The sequence below is a fragment of the Oryza glaberrima genome, chromosome 2 (genome assembly GCF_000147395.1).
Source record: "Oryza glaberrima chromosome 2, OglaRS2, whole genome shotgun sequence".
In the NCBI taxonomy this organism is placed as follows: domain Eukaryota; kingdom Viridiplantae; phylum Streptophyta; class Magnoliopsida; order Poales; family Poaceae; genus Oryza; species Oryza glaberrima.
The window spans coordinates 24,779,398-24,802,538 of NC_068327.1; the positions used below are offsets into that span (position 1 = coordinate 24,779,398).

Here is a 23,141-nt window from a genome sequence, read left to right on the forward strand (position 1 = left end):
AACATTTTGAAAAAAAATAAGTGTGCTAAAGATTAAAAAAAGTAATCAGAAAAAAACGAAAAAAAACACAAAAGAAAAAAGAAAGAAGAAATCGTGAAAAAAAAAGAAAAAAATGGCTGATGGGCCGGGAGGCCCGGGAGCAGCTAGCGCGCGCGCCAACTAGCAATCCCCAGTATCGTCTACGTCGGCGTCGTTCAAGGCTGCATCAATACATTCGACCTCTTGGATTGCTCTGGTTTGGATGATATATTTGCCTGCCTATTTATCATATGTCTTAGTTAAACTAGTCTTAGTATCTCAATTTAGCTCTATCGGTTGTCTCTCGCTTTAGGGTTTCTGCCAGTATCGGCTAAATTGTTTTACTAGATTAGATTAGTTAAGGCATCTACCACTCTAAAAATCCGTCAAGGGCTTGATCGTCTAGATATTATGTTTCTTTTCATACTTAGTGCTACATTAGTTAAGTTTGATCTACTAAGTTGTGCTTAGAACCATAATCCCTAGCCTACTTGTTGACTGCCAATAAGGGTTTTATCGGGGTTTCAACCGATGAGTTATCTGGATGTTGCATCGGCTTATAAGGACTGCATATATAAGTTGGATTTAGCCGATGATAACAAATATTTCATTGATTTATCTAATGTTGTGGATTTTATGACATCGGACCTCCAGCCGATGTATCCTTTAACCTTCAGATCAATACTTGTTCTATCATATCATTGTTAGTCGAATGGTTTCTATTGGATTACATTGTTGCTTTCTTACATTATCATCAGTCGATTGCCTTTATATTGTTATTTACATCAAGCGTCAAAATCTACATCAGAATCATAGCCGATAGCTCAAAACCCTATTGCTATCGGCTGGTATCGGCATCAGCTGGAATTAATCTATCGGCTTGTCAGCCGATCGGCTCATTGATCTGCTATTTGTATATCTTGTCAGTTACAGGATCAAACTGAATGGCACTCCCGCATCTCATCAACATCTTGAACCTGCACTGGAGCTAAGCAGATCTCTCAGGCCAGTGTGTGTTTTTCACATCAACAGGCCCGCAAGCCGAGCAGCAGAGCGCGGCCCACATATGCGGGGACGGTCCGATGCACTTCCGCAGCCCATTGGGCGCAGCGTAACCAGCAGCGGTGGTGGCCCAACACTGGGCGAATCTGAGCCGTCCGATCTAATGGATGGCTCCGATCGTCACCGTGCCGGATGAAGCGCCGACCAGGCAAAACCCTAGCTCCCAAATCCCTCTCCCGATCCCATTTCTCTCCGGCGACGAGCAAGCAGAACGACAACAAAGGCGGCAACGGCGGTCCGGCGAGCTGGTGCGCGCGTGCGGTGACAACCACCGAGCAGCTCCTGCTTTGCCGGCTGGGGGCCGCACCCGAGGGCGGCACAAAGCCAGGCCACAGTGTCGGCGGTCCGGCTAGGCGGGCGCACAAATGGCGACGAGCGCCGAGCGGCCTGGACCTCATCGGTGGGAGGGGCGACGCCAAGCCGATGCTTCCCGTCTTCGGCAAGGGACGGTGGAAGGGTGCTCCAGGACAGCGCGCGCACGGGGAACCCGACGCAACTGCGAGGAGGTGAAGGTGCGGCGGTGCCGCTTCCTAGAAAGCTCCGGTGAGCTTAGGGGCTTCAAGTCCGGTAAGTAACCCGAACCCTTAGATTAATTGGTTTGGATTTTGACTCTTAGGGTTCTTACCCGAAATTAGGGTTCTTCGAATTTGGGGAATTTTGTCGGGAAATTTCAATCTATTTTATTCCCTCTTTTTGAGTTACGGGAGTTTCAATATCGTTTATCCTCTTTTAATTTTGGGAACTTCAATCTAGTTTATACCTTTGCTCAATTTCAGTTTTTTTTTTCTTTTGCTTTGGCCGGCGTTTCATCGCGCAGGCAGGGACGGAGTGCGCCGCTCGGTCCCCTCGGAAAGATTAAGATTAAGATAAAATAAGATTTTCACAGACGATGGAAGTAAATTGAATCAGACTTTCTTTTTTTGTTTTAATGTTTTTTCACCCTTTTTCGTTATTACGGACGACGGAAAAGTTTTTTATTTTTTAAGCAGTAGAGATAGAGATATATAGTACCGTGTCACGAATAAGAGAATTGAATTTTTTTTTACCGCGTCACATAATTTTTTTTTGAATCGGACATATTCTTTTTTTTTATTTTTTTCGCCTTTTTTATCGCGTCAACGGAATCGGATTCTTTTTTTTCTTTTTTTCACCCGATTTTTTTTTCGCCACATTCCTTTTTTTTCAATCGGACAGATTCTTTTTTATTTTTTCGCCCGTTTTTTTTTTTTGCACGGATGATAGGAACATCTCTTATTTTTTAATAGTAGAGATAGAGATATCATGGTCCGTATAACTCCATTTCCATTTTAGAAAAACAGTTATGGAAATAGTTGAGATTGTTTTCTACTGTTTCCAACCCTTTTCGTCGCTACTCCTACATGCGCTTCTATCTCTATTTATACTGTGACTTCCAAGCAATTTTTCTGCCCGTATACCAATCACCCTTGAGCTCCCACTCACCTTCAGTTCCAGTGGCGCTGAAAAACATAAACAGGCATGAATGCTCTAGTGATCTTACTATGCTCCACGTTGCTTTTGTATTCCCCTGCTGCGGCGGTATGCACGGTAGGGAGCAGCAGCAGCAGCAGCAGCACAAACGCCACCGACAAGCAGGCCGCCGCGCTGCTCTCCTTCAGGTCCATGGTGTCCGACCCATCCGGCGCGCTCACCTGGTGGAACGCCTCCAACCACCCGTGCAGGTGGCGTGGCGTCGCGTGCGGCCGCGGCCGGCACGCGGGCAGCGTCGTCGCGCTAAGCCTCGGCTCCTCGTCGTTGTCCGGGTGCATCTCGCCGTTCTTGGGTAACCTCTCGTTCCTGCGTGTGCTAGACCTTGGGGCGAACCAGCTGGTTGGCCAGATTCCTCCCGAGCTGGGGCGTCTCGGTAGGCTCCGAGAGCTTAACCTTTCTGGCAACTCGCTAGAAGGGGGCATCCCACCGGCGTTGGCGATAGGATGCACCAAGCTCGAGAGCCTTAGCCTGGACTCCAACCACCTCCGTGGTGAGATCCCGGGTGAGATCGCCGCGTTGAGGAATCTAGCGTACTTGAATCTTCGTGCAAATAATCTGTCGGGAGAGATCCCGCCATCCCTGGGTAACTTGTCATCACTTTACTTCTTGAATCTAGGGTTCAACATGCTATTTGGTGAGATTCCAGCCTCCTTGGGCAATCTTTCCCAGCTCAATGCTCTTGGTATTCAACATAACCAATTATCTGGTGGCATACCTTCTTCTCTTGGTCACTTGAACAACCTTACCAGTCTTCTCCTACAAGCTAACGGTCTGATAGGGTCCATTCCTCCTAATATTTGTAACATATCATTCCTAAAACATTTTTCTGTAGAAAACAATGAGCTCAGTGGGATGCTACCACCGAACGTGTTCAACAAACTTCCTATGCTCGAGACTTTCGATGCGGGGGAGAATATGTTTCATGGCCATATCCCATCATCACTGGTTAATGCCTCCAAACTCTCTAGATTTCAGATCGCGGAAAATCACTTCAGTGGTGTAATTCCTCCAGAGTTAGAAGGGTTACAAGGTCTCAAGGTGTTTATTCTCACTGCAAATGATCTTGAAGCCAAAGAATCTAACGACTGGAAGTTTATGAAAGCATTAACAAATTGCTCCCAATTAGAAAATTTGGAATTGGAAGCCAATAAGTTTAGTGGAACTCTTCCATCCGTAATTTCCAACTTATCCACATCACTAACAATCCTCACTCTAGCTAGCAACAAAATTGTAGGGAACATGCCTAGAGAAATTGGCAAACTAATCAATTTAGGTGCACTTGTCGCACATAACAATTTTCTGACTGGAAGTCCACCGTCATCATTAGGTATGCTTCAAAACCTAAGAATTTTGTGGCTAGATAACAATTACTTTAGTGGGCCATTCCCTCGTGTTATATGCAATTTAACTCATATGGACTCTTTAGACCTTGGAAGGAACAATTTTAGTGGTAGCATCCCAATAACAGTGGGAAACATGGTTTCACTGTCGAGTCTACGTTTCTCCTTTAATAACTTTATAGGTACCATCCCAACTAGTTTATTCAACATCACAACACTCGCAATATATTTGGATATCTCCTACAATCACTTAGACGGGTCAATACCATCTGAAGTTGGGAATCTACAGAATCTTGTATACCCTGATGCCCGGTATAATCAATTATCAGGGGAAATTCCTATTACTTTCGAAAAATGCAAGCTTCTCCAGATTTTGTATCTGCAAAACAATTCATTTATTGGTAATATCCCATCATCCTTTAGTGAGATGAAGGGTTTAGAAATTCTCGACTTCTCTAGTAACAATTTTTCAGGCCAAATACCAAAGTTCTTTGGAGACTTCCGCACACTCTATGATTTAAACCTGTCCTACAATAACTTTGATGGTGAAGTGCCAGTGGTTGGTGTTTTTGCAAATGCTACTGGCATTTCGGTCCAAGGGAACAACAAGCTTTGTGGGGGCATTCCAGATCTTCACTTGCCTACATGTTCTCTTCAGATTTCCAAGAGAAGGCATAGAGTTCCAGTGTTGGCGATTGTTGTTCCCCTTGTTGCTACAACAATATGTATCCTTTCATTGCTCCTTTTCTTCCATGCTTGGTATAAGAAAAGATTAACAAAAAGTCCTTCAACAATGTCCATGCGAGCCCATCAACTCGTCTCCTACCAGCAGTTGGTACATGCAACAGATGGCTTCTCGACGACCAATTTGTTGGGTACTGGGAGCTATGGATCAGTCTATAGAGGTAAATTGTTCGATGAAACTGGTGAGAATGAAAATCTTATCGCTGTAAAAGTATTGAAACTTCAGACACCTGGGGCTCTTAAGAGTTTCACAGCGGAATGTGAAGCGATGAAGAACTTAAGACACCGGAACCTTGTTAAGATAGTTACAGCATGCTCAAGCATGGACTTCAATGGAAACGACTTCAAAGCAATTGTATTCGACTTCATGCCCAATGGTTGCCTAGAAGAGTGGCTCCATCCTCAGATAGATAACCAATTGGAAGAGAGGCACTTGAATCTTGTCCACAGAGTAGGTATACTCTTTGATGTGGCTTGTGCATTGGATTATCTTCATTTCCATGGCACTACACCTGTTGTGCACTGCGATCTTAAACCAAGTAATGTGCTTCTTGATGCTGATATGGTAGCACATGTTGGAGATTTTGGGCTAGCCAAGATACTGTCTTCTCAACCCTCAACGAGCTCGATGGGATTTAGAGGGACAATTGGTTATGCTCCACCTGGTTAGTTTATCATTCTTTTTATTTGCATCTATCGATTTATTTAACACAAGAAATTTACTTGAAAACATTACGACCTTTCAATCGTCAAATCTCTTTCACCATAGACATAGCATTATCATTTACCCAGTTTACTTACTCTCATCATCACTGTTCAATTCAAACAGAATATGGTGCTGGAAATATGGTTTCAACTCACGGAGACATCTATAGCTATGGAATTCTTGTTCTTGAAATGATTACTGGAAGGCGGCCTACAGATAACACATGTGAGCAAGGATTTAGCCTTCGCAAGTGCGTTGAGATGGCCCTGAATAATCGAGCGATGGACATTCTCGATGTAGAGCTGGTAACAGAGCTTGAAAACGCGCCGCCTGCAACATCCATGGATGGTCCGTCAGAAAGGGTGAACTCCCTGATTTCGCTACTTAAACTCGGGCTGCTCTGCTCTGGGGAAATGCCATTGAGTAGAATGTCAACCAAAGATATCATCAAGGAGCTGCTTGTAATCAAAAGGGCACTCGCTTAAGAAAGCTTTTTTTTAAGAGGAAGGTCACAACTTAAGAAGGCTTTTGAGAAGCAAAACATGCCAAATTATGTGCTCTTTTTTATTATTCCTGATGTATGTGCGATTCTCTTTAATTTCTAAGACAAACTCATGAATGCATGGGTTTCAAAGAACAAAAGCATTGTACTGGTGTAATATGCGATATAGATTTTCTGGATCACGGTGAAAAGATGTTGCCGCTGATACTCTCTCTTTTTCCTGATTGAATATTTGTAAAGCTATAGTACCTGTTTGAGTAAACAAGCTGAACTTCACATGTATCGAAAATGCGGCCTTAATTTTCCTTTTTTTAGATGGTTGATTTTTTTTCACCATTTTTTACTGCTATATAATACATGGACAAAAAATCGTATCTAATCTAATATTCTGATCTGACAAAAAATACCAAAAAAAAAGGGGAAGAACTCAAGTCGGTTTCTCCAATTGGGCCGACACCAAGCTGTCGGTTCGGCCCAAAACCTCGCAGCCACAGGAGAGAGAAGAGTCGCGAAGGAAGAAGGCCGGAGAAGCGGAAGCGAGAGCGCACGGCGGAGGCGAGGAGGGTTTCATGGAGCCCGAGAAATCCAAAGAGGCGGCGAGCCAGCCGATGGAGGCGGACGCCGGCGGCCCCGTCGATCCCCGGGAACTAGGTAGCTCTCCCAATCCCCCCCTTGCTTTAGATGGCTAAAATCTTTCATGCGAACCCCTTTTGCTTCCTCCTCCAAGAACCGGAAGTATATATAAATCGTGCAGGAAATGGGAGATGCCTGACGTGTCCTGACTGATGCACCTGATTTCCCCTCTTTTGGTTTTGTGTTACCTCTGAATTTGTTAGTGTCCAGCGACGATGAGATAGATTACTCCGTGGAGCCCGAGTTCTACGATCCCGACCTGGATGATGTCGATGAGCGGTGGGTGAGCAAGCAGAGGAAAGGGAGGACTTCTGACGCCGTGCTCAGCTGCCCCGCGTGCTTCACTACCTTGTGCCTGGATTGCCAGAGGTTGTCTTTCCTTACTGCTTCGAACTCTGTGAGGAGGCTTCTGGATTCCAATATGCATGTTTATTAAGCAGTCACTAGTTCTTTTTAGATTAGTCGATTTACTATTTTTAGTTCTTGGATTGGCACGATGCTTTTCCTGATGATGAAGAAACTATCAGGATTGTGGTGCTGCTGCCTGTATAGGGTAGATGCTATCAATAATTTTGTTTGGAGAAGTTGGTGTATGTTAGACCATGAGGAGTATATCTATACATGTGAGCAAATCTTTTGCATACAATCGACATCCATGCTCACAATGATCAAATTGGTTGATTTAAGTGGCTGGAAGAAATAATGGAACTTCTGAATAAATGGTTTATGCTAGGATTAGTTGTTCCTGAATTTTTAGTTTGATTTTGCTTGTATGGGAGAAACGCTCCTGCAAGTGGAAGACATAGCTATTTGTAAACAAGTCAGGGGTGTTTAATTGCTTATCTCTATGATGAAATGGCGACTCTAGGAATACATTAGTGGTATATCGGAGATTCTTGGTTGGCCCATGGGGACATGCCACAATTATTTGTATTAGAGGTTGGACTTACTTTTCAGAAACTTGCAATACATTAATGAACCATTTCAAAAATTTCTGAAGACACCTGAACCACTGCGACAATCTTGCAACATGCTGGAACATTCATGATGACTTATTTGTAACCTGCTTTGTAAATTGAATTATCCACCTTGAAAGTCTGAAATCTTCATGAAACTTACTTTGGTTTGAAACTAAAATAAAACCTGCTTGGAACTTGTGTTGGTAACCATATACTGTGCTTGATCATTTTCCTCTCCAGAATATGCAATTATATGACTTGATTGTACTGAGCATGTCCAATTTTTTAATACAAAATTGAGAAATCTAGATTTGTGGGAAAAAAAATCTGGAGGCAAGTTTATGTGACCTATTTGCAATTCTTTCAGTAATCATTTTATATCGTGAAACATTATGCTGTTGTTTTCATTTGCACAATGTTCAGAAACTCCTGAAGTTCTTACTTTGAATGCTTCAAATCTTCAGACAATTATTAACTGTAGTGGCTTTCTTTGATGTTCAGGCATGAGACGTATGTAAATCAGTACCGTGCAATGTTCGTTCGCAACTGCAAGGTCAAGACTGATCAGATTCTACGGGAGGGGAAAGGCAAACGGAAAAACCGCAAGGGAAAGGCTGCTGATTCTTCTACTACATCAGAAGGTGAAAAGAAGGGTGCAGTTTATCACCCTGTTTGTTGTGAGGTTTGCTCAACTGAGGTTGGAGTGTTTGATGAAGATGAAGTTTACCACTTCTTTAATGTCATTCCTAGCAACTCCTGAAACTTGTTCTTCTGAATGTGTAGTTTGTTGATCCATAGCCACTGATGAGATCTGTACTTGCTTTGGCATTCTACTGTTAAATCAATCTACATTCAATTCAGTCAGGTGCATTTGCCATACTTTTTTTTTTTTCATTTCTGTTGCTAGGAGTTCTTCAGTCTAAAATTATAGTTTATAGCTGTATTCTGGTATGGGGCCTGATGAATTTCACCAAGAATGTTGGCAAGTTCCTGGAATATTGGAATTGCAACATTAATTACTTCAATGTGTGTTTCTTTTGTGCTGTGCAGAATTGCTGAATAAATTAATGATTCGTGAGAATTATTCGAGGGTACAAATGAATGAATGAATTATTATAAAGATAAAAATGGATTTAAGACAGTATTATAAGAAATCATAGCATTTAGGAATTCGGGAAAGTGTGCCCATTTATCCATTCATTCGTTAAGCAGAGATGTCCTAGTATGGTAGTGGACCAGAACGACAATGGGTTGTGAATAGCTACAGTCCTGTTTGGACCAGAACACAGGAAATTTTGCTGGGGGTAGAATCGAATTGTTTCTCGTGAAATTCACAGCTCATATCCTGTGCAAGAACATCAAAACTGAGAGGAGCAGAAGAGGTTGTAGCTCCAGTGTAAAGATACGAACAGTGCACAGTGTTTCACTTCCGCGGTGAGAATAGAGAGAGAGAAAAGATTGCGTTAAAATCAGGTGGCGGGAGAGGTCGCCGACATGCTCTTTTTGAGCCAACGAAGCCATGAAGCCTTTGCCGGGTGGGGCTCCAATTATACGCTGAAAGCGAGTAGGCGACCAACGCCATATGCATATCCAAAACTAGGAAGGCTGGTAGCCGGTCCATTCGCCTTCCCTTTCAACACAGGTCATCATCATCGCTTCATCGCCCCTGTACCCGCCCCCCCCCCCCCCCCCCCCCCCCCTCGCTTCTCTGCCCTCTCCTCCCTCTCTCGACGTCTTTCTCCAGTCATCTTTTGTTGAAAAAAACGCTCTCACAACCTCCCGCAAAGTCAACTAATCAACGCAGTTTTTGGCATCTTCATGTGCGTATTGCGATTGCTACTTGGTTGTACGGGCTAACTATAGTATTAAAAATCACGGATGGCTAAGTGGTGCTGGTGTGTACCTAGTTCATCAGAGTTCAAGTTTTAGATTTAGCTTAGCTGTCCAATGTTTTTAGGAGTGCATATGCATGTATGCTAGGTTAATACGTGGTGTCCTCGCTACAGGGGGTGGGTGTTTGATGCCTCCAACATTAACTTAAAACATGTGTAGAGGACGTACAAATGTTTGTGCGTGCAAGTGGTGGTATGCAAACACACAACCCAAATTATTGGGAAGTGGCAAATCCTCTAAAGAAAAAAAATAAAAACATGAATAAAATGATTTACTCTTATTGTGGTGGGATCAGCTCATCGGAATTCAAGTTTCTAGACTTACCGTAGATGCTCGCATTTACGATTAATTATTTTTAGTGGTATATGACATCCGTTGACAGCGAGATGTTTATAGTGACGTCGTTAATCTCAATATATGTCATCCAGTTTTTGAAGGTGTTTATTATAGAGTTAAGGCGTGCACATGTGAGCGCGTTATAGGGATGATTGTGTACGTGTTTTTGTGCCTGTTTTTGTAAGGTGTGTTTCAAAAAATGATATTATACTACTTTTTTTTCGAGGAAACGATATTAGGCTCTTGTCTCGTACAACATCCAGTGGAACACATGGTTTTGCATGATCTCACAACAATAATCAGTTCAATCTCCATAGATATCCTCGAAAATTCCTGCTTTTGCAAACAACCAACCCTAAACGCCAAGCCATGGATCGCATCCCCCTCATCCATCTCATTCTCACCGTACGTTTCCTTCGTCCCGGGTGATGATCGATCGATCGATCCAGCTGCCGCCGTCCATCCAAGCTTTGGGCCCCCAGAGCAGCAGCACCCACGCCCCCACAGCTCATGGCTGCAAAAACTGTACGCTACAGCGTTGTACAATGTACATGTCCACGTCCATACAGTCGCAGCTTGGACGACGGAAACCTGTACACAGTCTCGTGCATGACCACATGATAACGATTTTTTATAGTAGGCCAAAGACCAAAGTTTATTTTTTTTTTCTTTTCCCTGCACATCCCCAGCAGTAGCCCCCATCATCCAGTGTCCACCGAATCGTCACCGAGCTTTTGGTTCGAAAACGATCGATTTCCTCGCGCGAAACCCCCACGAATCCGTCCGTTTTTGTTGCTGCTGCTGCTGCCGCCGCCGCGAAATTCCGAGATCTCCCTGTCTCGGCAGCCAGCGTCTCTCAGGTCGCTGTGCCTGCACAGTTTGGGTTCTTTCACACGTCCAGTTCAGCACCCACGGGGATAAGATATTGTAATGAGCTCGAGCCGTCGACTATTAATCTAATCCTCGCCGTGATGTGATACGGTGGTAGATTAGGCTTAAGCTATGTAGCGTTTGCTGCTGCTACTATTTGTAAAAGACCCTGCAGATTCCAGCAAAGTGTGAGAGCTACTGGACCCAGATTCCCATGTGCCCTGCCCCCCCTATGGTGGTACAGTACTACTGCTGCGACCTCACTGCCTCTTGCCCTCTTCTGCTCCTCCCATTTCTCCTCCTCTCCTTCCCTCCTGATCAAGGTCAGGTCTCTCTGGTGACCCAGATAATTAGCGCTCGCATTTACTACGTTGCACACACGAGTAAAATACCTTGAATAGTATATTCCGTATTGCCATTTCGCTACGAACATGTAGCGTGTAGTGCATGGCTGCATGCATTAGAATCCAGACAAAAATGTGCTGGTATTGTTGTATAGTAGTAATAATGTTGATTACTGTTTCCTCAATCATGAAATAAGTTTATTTAAGCCATCATTGCATTAGAGGCTGTGAAAATATAAGATAAATACATTAACAATAGATAAAGAGGGAGATAATAATTGCATTAGGATTTGATCAAGTATAGGATATTCTAGTTTTTTCGATTGTATTGGTATATGAGATGAATTACAATTAATTTATTTTGAGACGAAAGTAGCAACATGTACTACTACTAGTACTCCATGAGAAGAAATTTTGTAGAAAAAAGTAGGAGGGGAAGTGAAGTACTATGGTAAAATACGCAGAATAAAGACGAGCAAGTCTACATCAAGTCCATTATAAATCTATCCGGCGTGTCCCTCTCCCCATCACCTCAAAACCTCTCAAACCCCACAGGCACCGGACCACCACCACCATTGGCACCACCTCGCATCACACTCTCTCGCTCGCCATGAGCTCCCGCGACGCCGCCGCCACGTTCCATGTCTACCAGCCCGTGCAGATCCCGACGGCCACGGTGGCGCCCGCTGCGGCAGTGTCGACGGCGCCGGCAGAGGCCGTCGCCCAGCTGGTCCCGGCGCCGAGCAAGAAGGCGGCCGGCGCGGCGGGTGGGAAGGACCGGCACAGCAAGGTGAACGGGCGCGGGCGGCGCGTGCGGATGCCGATCGTGTGCGCGGCGCGGGTGTTCCAGCTCACGCGGGAGCTGGGGCTCAAGTCCGACGGCCAGACCATCGAGTGGCTGCTCCGCCAGGCCGAGCCGTCCATCCTCGCCGCCACGGGGACCGGCACCACCCCGGCCGCCTTCGTCTCCTCCTCCGCGCCATCCACCTCCTCGCACCAGCACACCCTCCTCGGCAAGCGCCAGCGCCAGGAGTCCGCCGCCTCCGACGCCGTCTCCGTCGCCGGCGCCGCGTCCGCGTTCTGGGCGGCGCTGCCCGCACCAGGCCGGCCCGACGCCTGGGGCTTCTCCCCGCTGGACGCGCAGCCGACGTACGTGCCGATGGCGCAGGCGCACCACCACCACCTCAACCTCCTCGCCGCGCTCTCCGGCGCCGCCAGGCGCGCCGAGGAGGAGTCCCGGTGAATCACGCACAGCAGCATGCATCTTCCGAGCTCTGACACGTCTTTTGCTCAATTCACCGACGCGTACTGCACTGGCGTCCGTACGCCTTGTTCTTGGGACAGTTCTTGATTGGAGTGTGCTTCTTCTCTCTACTCCGTGGATCGATCGTTTTGCCTTCTTCCTGTGCGGTTCATCAATTGCTCAAGATGAAATTAATTGTTGCTGTGGTGTTTAAGCTCAAAACTGTAAATACGAGTCCTTAGATCTCATCTTACTCCTACAAATTCCAGCGCCGCATGTGTTTGTGTGTTTGCCACTTGTTTCCAGCTCTTGTGCTATGATTCCATGGAACTTGTTTCAGTTTAGCTTCATCTACATCGTTGTCAGACCAAATCATTTGACAGTTACAGAAACATGTTGCATTGAGCTGCTATTCCTTGTGTGCATTTCCTATCTCAGCAGTCTATCCAGGATTATAGCGTGCACATCAATAACAATCTTCCATTGCTTCTTTTTTGAAAAAGAGGAAAAAACAATGTTTCATTCTTTTTTTGTTAAACGAATCGGCGCTTATAGCGTGCTAACTTTATTGAATATAGCAGGAGAAAAACAATCTTTTATTGCTCATGGAAATGTTCTTGAGCTCATTTCGATCGTAAGTAGGAGGGATGTAAAACAAAGCAATTGTTGTTCAACAAGGCGTAGGAGAAGGCATTCGAGCAAGTCTGAGAATTTCCTCGGTTACCCCATCCATGGCTGCAGATTACACCAATGATAACGCTGGCTGGGAAGATGCCCGTTCTCCTGTATACTCCTCTGGTTTCTTTTCTCTCAAAAAATTCGCCTTTTTTTACCCCTGCTCTTCTTCTGCAAGTGCAAGCTATAGCTCCGAGCGGGGGGAAGGAAAAGGAGGAAAGGCTGCGGCGCTGCAGCGGCATGCAGTGCTGCACAGTGCGCGCTGCTGCTGCGGCCGCTGCCGCTGCCTGAAGCTTTTGCCCATGGTGAAAGGTTGAGGCCGTTGTGCATGTATAGGGCTCGTCGTTGCGTGTCAAAGCTGGACGCAACCTCTCGGCCTCTGAACTGTAAAGATGCCCTACCTTTCGTACAACGTCCTGCATGCTGCCATGTCCCGTGCTAGCTACTACTCTCTCTTGCAATTGCAACACAGCGGAGTACTCCTACCGGCTAGAGGTTGACTCGGCATGGCAGGCCGGTTACTCTCTTGTTGCACTGTACATATATTGCACATTGCTATATATACTGCCCCTCTAGGGAATGTAATTAAGGAGGCATGGTTGAACGTATCAGGTAAAACAAATGGAGGGTCACAGGGCATGTTACTACATGATACTCCTAGTACTTGACAATCTTATTTTTGGATGATCTATAGTTTGACTGTGTTAGTATAGTGTGAGAACAAGAATTTCCTGCTAGCAGTACTCTACGCAGTATTAGAAGCGCCGGGCGGAAGGATGCAAATTTGGGGTCGCTGTAAATTCCTGGTCAAAATGGTCAGGAGATCCCAATAAGAGAGACGCTAGTACAATGTCGGTTGGTAGTCTGACCTGTCACCACGTACTCCGCCATGCAGCGTGTCAGTAGTATAAACTTGGACAAGGTAGTAGGAGTAGTACGTGCGTGCGTACCGTAGCTATCCCAGTACGTACGCGCGTACTAGTACCACACATCCCTACTGCTTTGCTTTTGCAGCGATGCAATACTGGTGTTCCGAGTTCTCTTTGCTCTCAACATTTTGGACCGCTCATTCAGTGATTCAGACTTTCACTGTAGCTAGATAGGAGTATACTAGTAGTACTAATGATCTTGTTATGCATGTAAGCGAACAAAAGTGTGTGTCAAGGCCGGCGTGACCGAGAAAAATTTTCCGTCCAAGCCGTCCTGGCTCATGGCTGTTCGCATGCACGGATCTCTCAGAGGCACGGGGAGCCTGATGTTTCTGATCGGCCGCAGACTGGGACGGTCCGTCCCTTTGCCGCCTGGTTTTGGTTGGTGGCGGCCAGCTGCTGCTGCTGCCGCTGCTGCAGCTCTGCATATTCCTCCTTTGCGATTGGCCGGTACAAAGCACATGTCGCGGCCCGCGGGCGTGGCTGCGCGCGACTGTGTTCGTGACAGTGTGACTACGTACTGTGTCGTAGTCGTCGTCGTCTACTCTGCCGCGCGCTACGTACTCTTACTCCGAGAGGCGAGAGAGTGAGGAGAGGTGTGGTCGCCAACGGCGAGACACTGGCATGCACCACCGAGGCCGGTGGAAGCTCCCCGGCAGATTTGGCTGAAAATGTGACACCATACCTATGACCGGATGAGACACATCTTGTTTCTATGAATTTCTATCTAGATTTATCTTATCCAGTCTTACACTCTTCATAAAAAGAAAAAGCTAAAATCCTAATTGCACATTTTCATATTCATAATCAGGATTTAATTTTCTTTTAAAATATATAAAAATATGTTGCTACATTGTGAGATGGAGAGGCTACTTTTAAGCAATACCGTACCTGTGGTCCTGACTCTTTGTCTTGCCTCAAGAGCAACACGTAGAGAGGTGGCAGCAGGTAATACTGATAGAGTACTTGTAAGGGCATCAGCAATCAAAGATACTCTATGGGTGCCCTCACTAACCGAAGCTACTCTATGGGACACCCATCTCACAATGGAGGATACTCGTAGCTGGATTCTTTAAAATCTTAGGCAACTTTATAGGGCTACTACAGCCCACAACGGGTGTCCCGACTCAAAGTAGCCTAGTAAGAAATAAGGATTTTTACGGTACTCTATACTGCAAGTATATACTTATAGTATAAACGATCCAACGGTGTAGATTTATCTGATCTTCCTCTAAATTAATTTGCAGTATAAATTTAAAAGGGTATATTTGTCTTTCCATCTTTTTTACGTGGGGGTATTTTTGTATTTTCGCGTTTTCTTTTTGTCAGATCTAGCTCGAGAGAAATCCACTCCAGAGAATTATGTTTGCTTTCCTTCGTCCCATGCTCTATCGACGCCGCCGACAACCAAAACTCTGCAAGCGCCTGAGCCAAACTCGGTGCCATCGGCGACGGCGCGCACCAGCCTCTTGTTCGCCCGGTCACCAGCCCTAGCACCATTCAGAAATTGCACTGATAGCCAATCGTCGTTTTCATTTTGCATAACTGTCTCCTGGTGCCGCCTCCATGCAGGGATTGATAGATCTGGCAAATCATTCCGTCATAAACTAATTGAACAAGAAATATACTAAGAACTTGATATGTCTGGCAAAAAAAATGAACTAACTAGTCATCTATCAATTTCATGGATCATGCATGGCTATGCATGTCAAAACTTAACAGTGCTGATATATATTTTTAGATGCAAGTGCAACCAAAAAAGTGTCTACTACCGATGGAAAATTACTCCCGATGACAAATCTCAATTTCAAATGACTAAACAGCCATTTTTAGATTTTTAACAAATACTAAACCTACCCTTCTATATACTGCAAGTATATACTTGCAGTAGAATGTACCGTAAAAATCCTCTAAAAAATTCCACCCATACCCCTCCCACCAGCCCAGTAAACCATCTAAACTTCTCATCTCTTCCTCTCCTTTCTCGTCTCCTCCGCTCGCGCCCTTCTTTCTTCTCGCCTCCGCCACCTCCCTACGCCGCCACTAGATCTGGTGGCCACCACCAGCTCCTCCACCACCTCTCCGCGTCCGATTCCTCCCCAACACTGGCCAAGGGTGAAAGGGGAAATTTCTGGTGGGGGAACCATGTCCACAAGAGACGACATCGTCCAACGCGAAACCTCGAGCGAGTGGCTCAGGAAAAAGGGAGTTGAGGAGGCTGGGGGCGCGTTCCCCTCGTGGGGGTCGCACCTCCCTGTTGAGACACGGCTCATGGACGGGGGGCGAACGGCGTGAGTGAGGCTACGGTCCAGGGGCACCCATTGCTGATGCTCTAAGAGCAGGTATAATAGCTGGCTATAAGCCAGCTATAAAGATATTTTAAAGAGATAAAGGAAGAGAGAGAAGAGTAGCGGGCTATAGATCTGTAGCTAGCTGTAGTACGGACTCCAAGACGTAATGTGTGTATGACATGTCGGATCAGATATTAATGGTATAGTAAGTAATTATTGTATGAATTGACTATTATATTGACTATAGATGATTTAGTACGTTGGATATATAATATTAAACTTGCTCTAATAAGGTGGTTGCTGGGTCAAAACTTGACTTTGAACGGCCCCCGTGCTTCGCTTCGATCGGCGCACGAACGCTTTGAACGGCCCCCGTGCTTCGCTTCGTGAGCGGCCAGTGCGCATATACAGCGGGGTTTCGGGGCTTCTGGCTGGCGCTGATCAACTAGCTCCTTTCTGGCGCGCCGTGCCGTGTGGCCGGCGCATCGCCGCCTGCGCCTGCGCGGCCCTGCGTGCAGCAGTGGATAAGCCTTGGCCATTCCGTGAGGTTCTCTCCGTGTGACAAAACAGGTCGCCCCCGAGAAACACAACGGCACACGTACGGCAAATAACTGTGATCCATACTGTGTAGTACACCTGTAGAGCCTGAATTTTATCTTGTCTGACGAATGGCCGAGTTGCTGCAATTTTATCGTCTGGCAGGACGTGATTTTCTTGTAATCTGTGGAACGGGTTTTGCTTCGGGTTTTGCTTCGGGCACTCCCAGACTCCCAGTAGTAGTAGGAGAGATCCGAGTCTTGCATGGGATCCAGCTTCAACGCGAAACCTAACCAGAAAGACTCCACCAATATACGACACCCTCTGTCTAAAAATAAAGTTACTCCCTCCATCTCAAAATATTTAACGCAGTTAACTTTTTAAAAAATATTTGACCGTTCATCTTATTCAAAAAATTTAAGTAATTATTAATTCTTTTTCTATCATTTGATTTATTGTTAAATATACTTTTATGTATACATATAGTTTTATACATTTTACAAAATTTTTTGAATAAGACGAACGGTCAAACATATTTTAAAAAGTCAACGGTGTCAAACATTTAGGAAAGGAGGGAGTATATCCTTACCTTCTTTCTTCAACTTAACTAATCATACCATCCTTCATTTAATTTTTAACCTACTTTCTCTTCCTAACTACTCCCTTTAGCTTGATAATTCTCGTTGTTTTGGACAAGATAATGGACAAACTTCAAAGGCTTTGATTATAAATAACATCTAAAATAATTATCTTACAAATATGAAAACCATGTGTATAGATAAGTCTTGAAAAGTACTTTAATAAAATCATATATTTAATAATATTTATATACATATTATAATAAAAAAATAGTGAACAAAATTGTTTTTTTAAAGACTGTGTCCTTATTCAAAATAACAAGTATTATCAATATAGAGGGAGTACTTTTTAACGCTCATGCTCAACTAAGGAATCCTTACGTTTTAGGACGGAGAGAGTACCATTTAAGTATTCATATAGTTTCTTAACATTAATTGATTAAAATGGGATTTAGGTAAAATAATTTGAAATTGATTAGATAGATCCAAACACAAACACTGGGCATTTGGTTCTTTCTAGGTGTTTTAGTTGGATATAATATGAACCACTTAGTTCACTTACTATAATACTCCCTCCGTCCCATAATATAAGGGATTTTAAGTTTTTGCTTGCACTGTTTGACCACTCGTCTTATTAAAAAAATTTGGAATTATTATTTTTTTGTGACTTACTTTATTATCCAAAGTACTTTAAGCACAACTTTTCGTTTTTTATATTTGCATAAATTTTCTAAATAAGACGATTGGTCAAATAATGCAAATAAAAACTCAAAATCCCTTATATTATGGAACGGAGGACGGAGGGAGTAGTATCTACTTCACTGTCCCAAAATAAATCAATTCCTAAAGTTTAAACTTTATCCTAAAATAAATCAATTTTGACTTTCTTATCTTTTATCGATCCAAGAATTGAAAAGTTTTTTTCCCTTCAATACCCTTACTGATCCACCTATCAATACTACATTCTATTGATGAGGGACAATGTAGTCTTTTTTTTTCCTTAGTACTAATTTTGTCTGGGAATGGGAGGGTGCAATTTGGCTTATTTTGAAACGAATGGAGTACTTCAAGTATCTAAAATTAGAATAGGCACGGGAAATGGAGTATTATTTAATTAATGGCATTCTCTTATCCAATGTTTGCAATTTTGGTTCGAAATTCCTAAAATCATTTCACTTGAAAATTCCCATATCATTTTTTAATTTAGCAAAAAAAAAATTCAAGTCGGTCAAAACTGTTCAAATTAAATTACAAGAAAAAAATCATGCCGAATATCCTAAATGCGCAGAACGTAATTACCAACCCTGCTCTACCTCGGTCAGCAAAAAGAAATAATGGGATTCATGTACTAATTAAAAAAACACTGTACAACAAGCTGAATAAGGAAAACGAACCACACGAACGTGCACTTGAGCGCTGATCTGTGACTGATCATGGCAGATCGATCAATCGTCGGCATGAATGAATGAATAACCGAAGCTCCTCCGATCGGCACGGCGCACGCAGCAGCGGGTGATCGTATTCGATCGTACGTACGTGCACGGTGCACCCACGTCGGAATAACTTCGAACAATCAACTGAGCAAGTTGCCACATACTCCTACAATTTTTGTTCATGCGCGTACTCTGCCCATCAAGCTTCACGCCATTTTGCACGGACGCCGCGCGTACTACGGTTCGCGGCGCGGTCGCCGGCCGGCGACCTCTCACCCTGCCTGGCACCGTAGCGGGTTCTATCACGCCGGCTTCTTGCCAACTGCACGGCTACGTCCTCCTCCGCCCTCAGACGCAGCAGGATCGCGGCCAACGTGACGTCGACGTGGCCGTCGCCGTCCTCGACCACCGCCGCCCGCATCGTCCTCCAGCCGCCGCCGTACAGCTCGCCGAGGATCTCGTGGCACTCGCGGCCAGGGAAGAGGTCCTCGAGGGCGCCGCGAGGGTGCCGCGTTCTCGCGAGCTCCTCCGCGCGCTTGATCGTGGCGACCAGATTCGAGTACCTGGCGTGGAACTCCAAGATCTTCCTGAACGTGACGGCGGCGGCGTGGGGGTTCCGCTCCGTGACGAGCCAGCACGGGTCGCCCCCCGCCTCGCCGTCGTCGTCGTCGGCGGCGGCGGCGGCGGCGGCGGCGGCGACGGCGGCGGCGGCGACGGCGGCTTGGCCGATCTGGATGCCTGCGTTGCGGGGCCTCTTGGGCCTACTCGGCTTGACGCCCTTGTCCTTGTCGACGTCGTGGGCGGGCTGGCTGATCTGGAGGAGGTCGGCGGCGCGTGGCTTTACGGTCCTGATCGGCTTGACAGCGTCGGCTGCGAACGTGTTAGCGGCGGCGGCGGCGGCGCGTTTGCGCTTCCACGACGACGGGCCGGGACCTGCACCCGGGTCCTCCGCAAACTCCGGCGGCGGGCCCTTCGGGAGGAACTCGGCGGAGCAGCGGAGCAGGTCTCGGCGTGCCGGACCAAACACTTTCTCGAGCTGTGCGTACACCTGATGAGCGTCCATCCATCTCTTCTTGTGCAAGTCGGAAAGCTTGACGACGACCCTGTCGTAAAGCTTCTCGTCCTCCGCCTTCACCCGCTCCAAGAATCGCTTGGCCTCGAGCGGCGACACGTCTCCCTTGCCTTGGGGCTTTGCCGATGCCGCAGCGGGAAGGTGATCGGCGGGGAGCTCGATCTTGTACTCCGGACGGACGAAGGTGTTGAACTCCGCGATGAGGTCGGGGTGGTCGCCGAGGAGCGCCGCCGCGCCGTCCACCACCAGGGAGGTGGACGCGTTCGCGTACTTGCCGTACTCGGTGAGGATGGTCTCGAGCCCCTTGTAGACGCACGGCTTCAACCAGAAGCGGCTTCTCACCTTCCTCAGGAAGGCGAGAGCCGCGCGGGTCAGCTCTTCTCGGTTCGCCGGCGCCGGCGGCGACGCCATGGCCGGCTTTCTCGGAACAGAGAAGCTAGGCGCGCGGTCGATCTGTCTGCGATTCTGCTGCTTCGCGTGTGTGTGCTCGGTGGATGAGGGTAATTAACTCCCGTGGTTCTGTATTTTTGTGCCGCGGCGGATCGAGGTAAACTCGAGTTTGTTTCGGACGCGGCAATTGGAGATCGTATCGGTCTACTAGACGATCAAGGTCAGTTGAAATCGAGCCATTTTCATGCTCCCGTGCGCGTTCCTGGTTCTTTATTTTTGTCTCTTGGACTCTTGGTGGATGAGGTAACTCGAAGTTGTTTCGGACGCGGCAATCATCATGTGTAACAGTGTAAGTATGTTGAAATTCTGTAACCACCCAGTTGAGAGAGATATTGGCGAGGGATGAAATATTAAATTTTGTAATATCCAAGCGGGGATAGCTCAGTTGGGAGAGCGTCAGACTGAAGATCTGAAGGTCGCGTGTTCGATCCACGCTCACCGCATGTTCTCATTTTTAATGTATACGACTTATTTTTTTTTCTCATCGCATGTTTTCATTTTTACTATATATATACGAGTTATTTTTCTCCTCACTAGCATATTTTCATTTTTAATATACTAGTTATTTTTCTCCTTACTCGCATATTTTCATTTTTAATATACTACAAAAATGCATGATTTGACAAAAAAAAAACTATGTCAATTTAAATGAAAAAATAACAAAATAAAAGTCAAAAATCATATATAGCATTGAACCTGGTTACACGAGTTATTTTTCTCCTTACTCGCATATTTTCATTTTTAATAAACTAGAATTTGATTAAAAAAACAACGTCAATTTAAACGAAAAAATTAATAACAAAAAAAGTAAAAAAAACATATATAGCATTGAACCTGATTACACACGTGACGCCGAGTAGAGATGCGTGGAATGGTGTTGGCTGTCTGGGTTGGGCTGGGTTGGGATAGGGAGGGGTTGCGTTGGTATAATCGGATAGAAGTGTATGATACTCCCTCCGTCCCATAATATAAGGGATTTTGAGTTTTTGCTTGTAACATTTGACCACTCGTCTTATTCAAAATATTTTAAAATTATTATTTATTTTATTTGTGACTTACTTTATTATCTATGGTACTTTAAGCATAACTTTTCGTTTTTTATATTTGCAAAAAAATTTGAATAAGGCGAGTGGTCAAACGTTACAAGCAAAAACTCAAAATTCCTTATATTGTGGGACGGAGGGAGTAGTTATTAGTCATGTTGAATTGGATACAGACAACATATAACAAACTTAAACATAAATAACGTATCAAAATTCTGGTTGAAACATCTTCAATTTTTATAATAGTGATACGAGTTATTTTTTTTCTCATTTTATTATTTTTACAATTTTAGTATACGAGAGATTTCTTGGTTGCTTTCCTTCTCTTCAGGTTTTTCTCCGCCCCTAAAGCGAGTACAATAGCAAGCTACAAGTTAACTGTAAGCACGCATGTTGAGAAGAGAAGAGAAGAGAGAGAAGAAAAGCGGGCGTGCAGCACAGACTCCCATATGTTGTTTGTGTATGAGAGATGGAACCATATATTAATGGTGTAGTATATATTATAGATAACTATTATATGAATGAGTTATAAGATTGACTATAGATGAATTAGAGCTAGCAGTTAGCTACACTATTAAACTTGCTCTTGGCCGCCGCCGCTCTAGTGCTACTCCGACCCGAAGGAGAGTTCGATACACCGGCGAAAACGTTAAGGTACATACGTCCATGTTTTCCCTGGTCACAATCGCATTCCGTTTAGATACACCAGCGAAAACGTTAAGATACAACGGCGCGTGAGAGGAGCTAAGTTTATGGCAGCCGCAGAACTTCCCCTTCCCTTTTTCCGCACTTGTAACTTTGTAAGCTTCTGGTCAGAATGTCAGATCCTCTTGGTTAAGATATTTGAATCGAGCCTTTTCCAGATTTACTTGCGCCTTCTGTAACCTATAAAGCTATCTAATTTCACCATCTTTGCAATCAAATTTTCGATTTTGTCACTGGCGCCTCGCCTACAAGGGTTCGGGATGGTCCCTTGCAAGATATTTATTTTAGAGGAATAGGGGAGGAACCCCCTAACATGGTATAATAATTGATGACCAGAAATGAAAATAGATCAAAGGTTTCCACGCTCCTTCAAAGCGATATTTGGGCTTGTAAAGTCTGAACTCGGTTGTGCTTGCTTATGAAGGTAAGAAAGATGACGCTTGCTTGACCAAACAGGGCATCCGCTGACATAATCACATTGCATTTCATGCTGCTTTCAACTAATTCCATATGGATGTGGATTTCCTAGGTCAATAAAAGATAGCTGCATTTGTTTTCTCAGTAACTCATGAATTGAATCCATAGTTTCATACTAGTTCAGATATTAGAATTTGCACAACATCATGTTTTATGGACCACTAAAGTTTTAGGTATAGTTAAGGCCACTTCACTATTTTCTTTTATGTTATGCAATCATGGCCTTTGGTGTTGGTTCATGATCCCACAGGAAGTGCTTTCAGTATACTTTATGAGATGCCTGACCTTCTCAGATTAATCTTTAGCAGCATGCAAATTCTGTAAAGGTCCATTGAACTATTTGTCTTGAATATGTGTGCATTACCACTGATCTTGTAATAGTGATTATCTTGCATAACCAGTAAACTTTGCTGCCAGGTATAGTTGCTGTGAGGCAGACTATATCGATGATGGCTCACGAGCCACTGGCGCTGTGCTTTCAAGAGCTGCTCGGATGAGGCAAAAGCTGCAGTCTTCTTTGGAGGCCAGTGCGATCGACATTGAAGATGTTCCTTGCCAGCATGCTGGGCATACAGCTGTCAAGGACAATGCGAATGAGACGCATTTTAACATCAGGGTAATTTCGCCCAAGTTTGAGGGCCAGAGCCTTGTGAAGCGTCACAGGATGGTATATTTTTTTAGATAAATGACCTCTTGACTGATGAGTTGAACTCAGGACTTCATGCTATCTCAATTGTTTAAATCTCCCAAAGAGTCCGAATTTCAGATTAGGTTATTTGAGGGGCTAAGTTC

The 23,141-nt window shown here is 45.0% G+C and overlaps 3 protein-coding genes and 1 non-coding gene across 5 annotated transcripts; all 4 read left to right on the forward strand.

The window, feature by feature from the left end:
* Nucleotides 1–2,512: 2,512 nt before the first annotated feature.
* Nucleotides 2,513–6,086, forward strand: LOC127763300 (receptor kinase-like protein Xa21). Of its 2 annotated transcripts, XM_052287956.1 has the most exons (3): nt 2,513–5,128; nt 5,243–5,338; nt 5,503–6,086. In XM_052287956.1, the coding sequence occupies exons 1-3, from the start codon at nt 2,578–2,580 to the stop codon at nt 5,862–5,864; spliced, it is 3,009 nt and encodes a 1,002-aa protein (XP_052143916.1). In that variant the 5' UTR covers nt 2,513–2,577; the 3' UTR covers nt 5,865–6,086. The 2 variants fall into 2 exon arrangements, with proteins under 2 accessions (XP_052143916.1, XP_052143914.1); XM_052287954.1 differs by having other exon boundaries at nt 2,513–5,338.
* A 276-nt stretch (nt 6,087–6,362) lies between these two features.
* Nucleotides 6,363–8,352, forward strand: LOC127763301 (uncharacterized). Its single transcript, XM_052287957.1, has 3 exons — nt 6,363–6,532; nt 6,718–6,883; nt 7,975–8,352. Exons 1-3 carry the CDS (start codon nt 6,451–6,453, stop codon nt 8,231–8,233), a joined length of 507 nt encoding a protein of 168 aa, XP_052143917.1. The 5' UTR covers nt 6,363–6,450; the 3' UTR covers nt 8,234–8,352.
* A 3,109-nt stretch (nt 8,353–11,461) lies between these two features.
* On the forward strand, nt 11,462–12,551 carry LOC127761929 (transcription factor TCP7-like). Its single transcript, XM_052286262.1, has one exon. It carries the CDS (start codon nt 11,527–11,529, stop codon nt 12,157–12,159), a length of 633 nt encoding a protein of 210 aa, XP_052142222.1. The 5' UTR covers nt 11,462–11,526; the 3' UTR covers nt 12,160–12,551.
* Nucleotides 12,552–20,494: 7,943 nt separating this feature from the next.
* Nucleotides 20,495–20,567, forward strand: TRNAF-GAA (transfer RNA phenylalanine (anticodon GAA)). Its single transcript has one exon. It is a non-coding gene; the product is annotated as a tRNA-Phe (tRNA).
* The last annotated feature ends 2,574 nt before the right edge of the window (nt 20,568–23,141 follow it).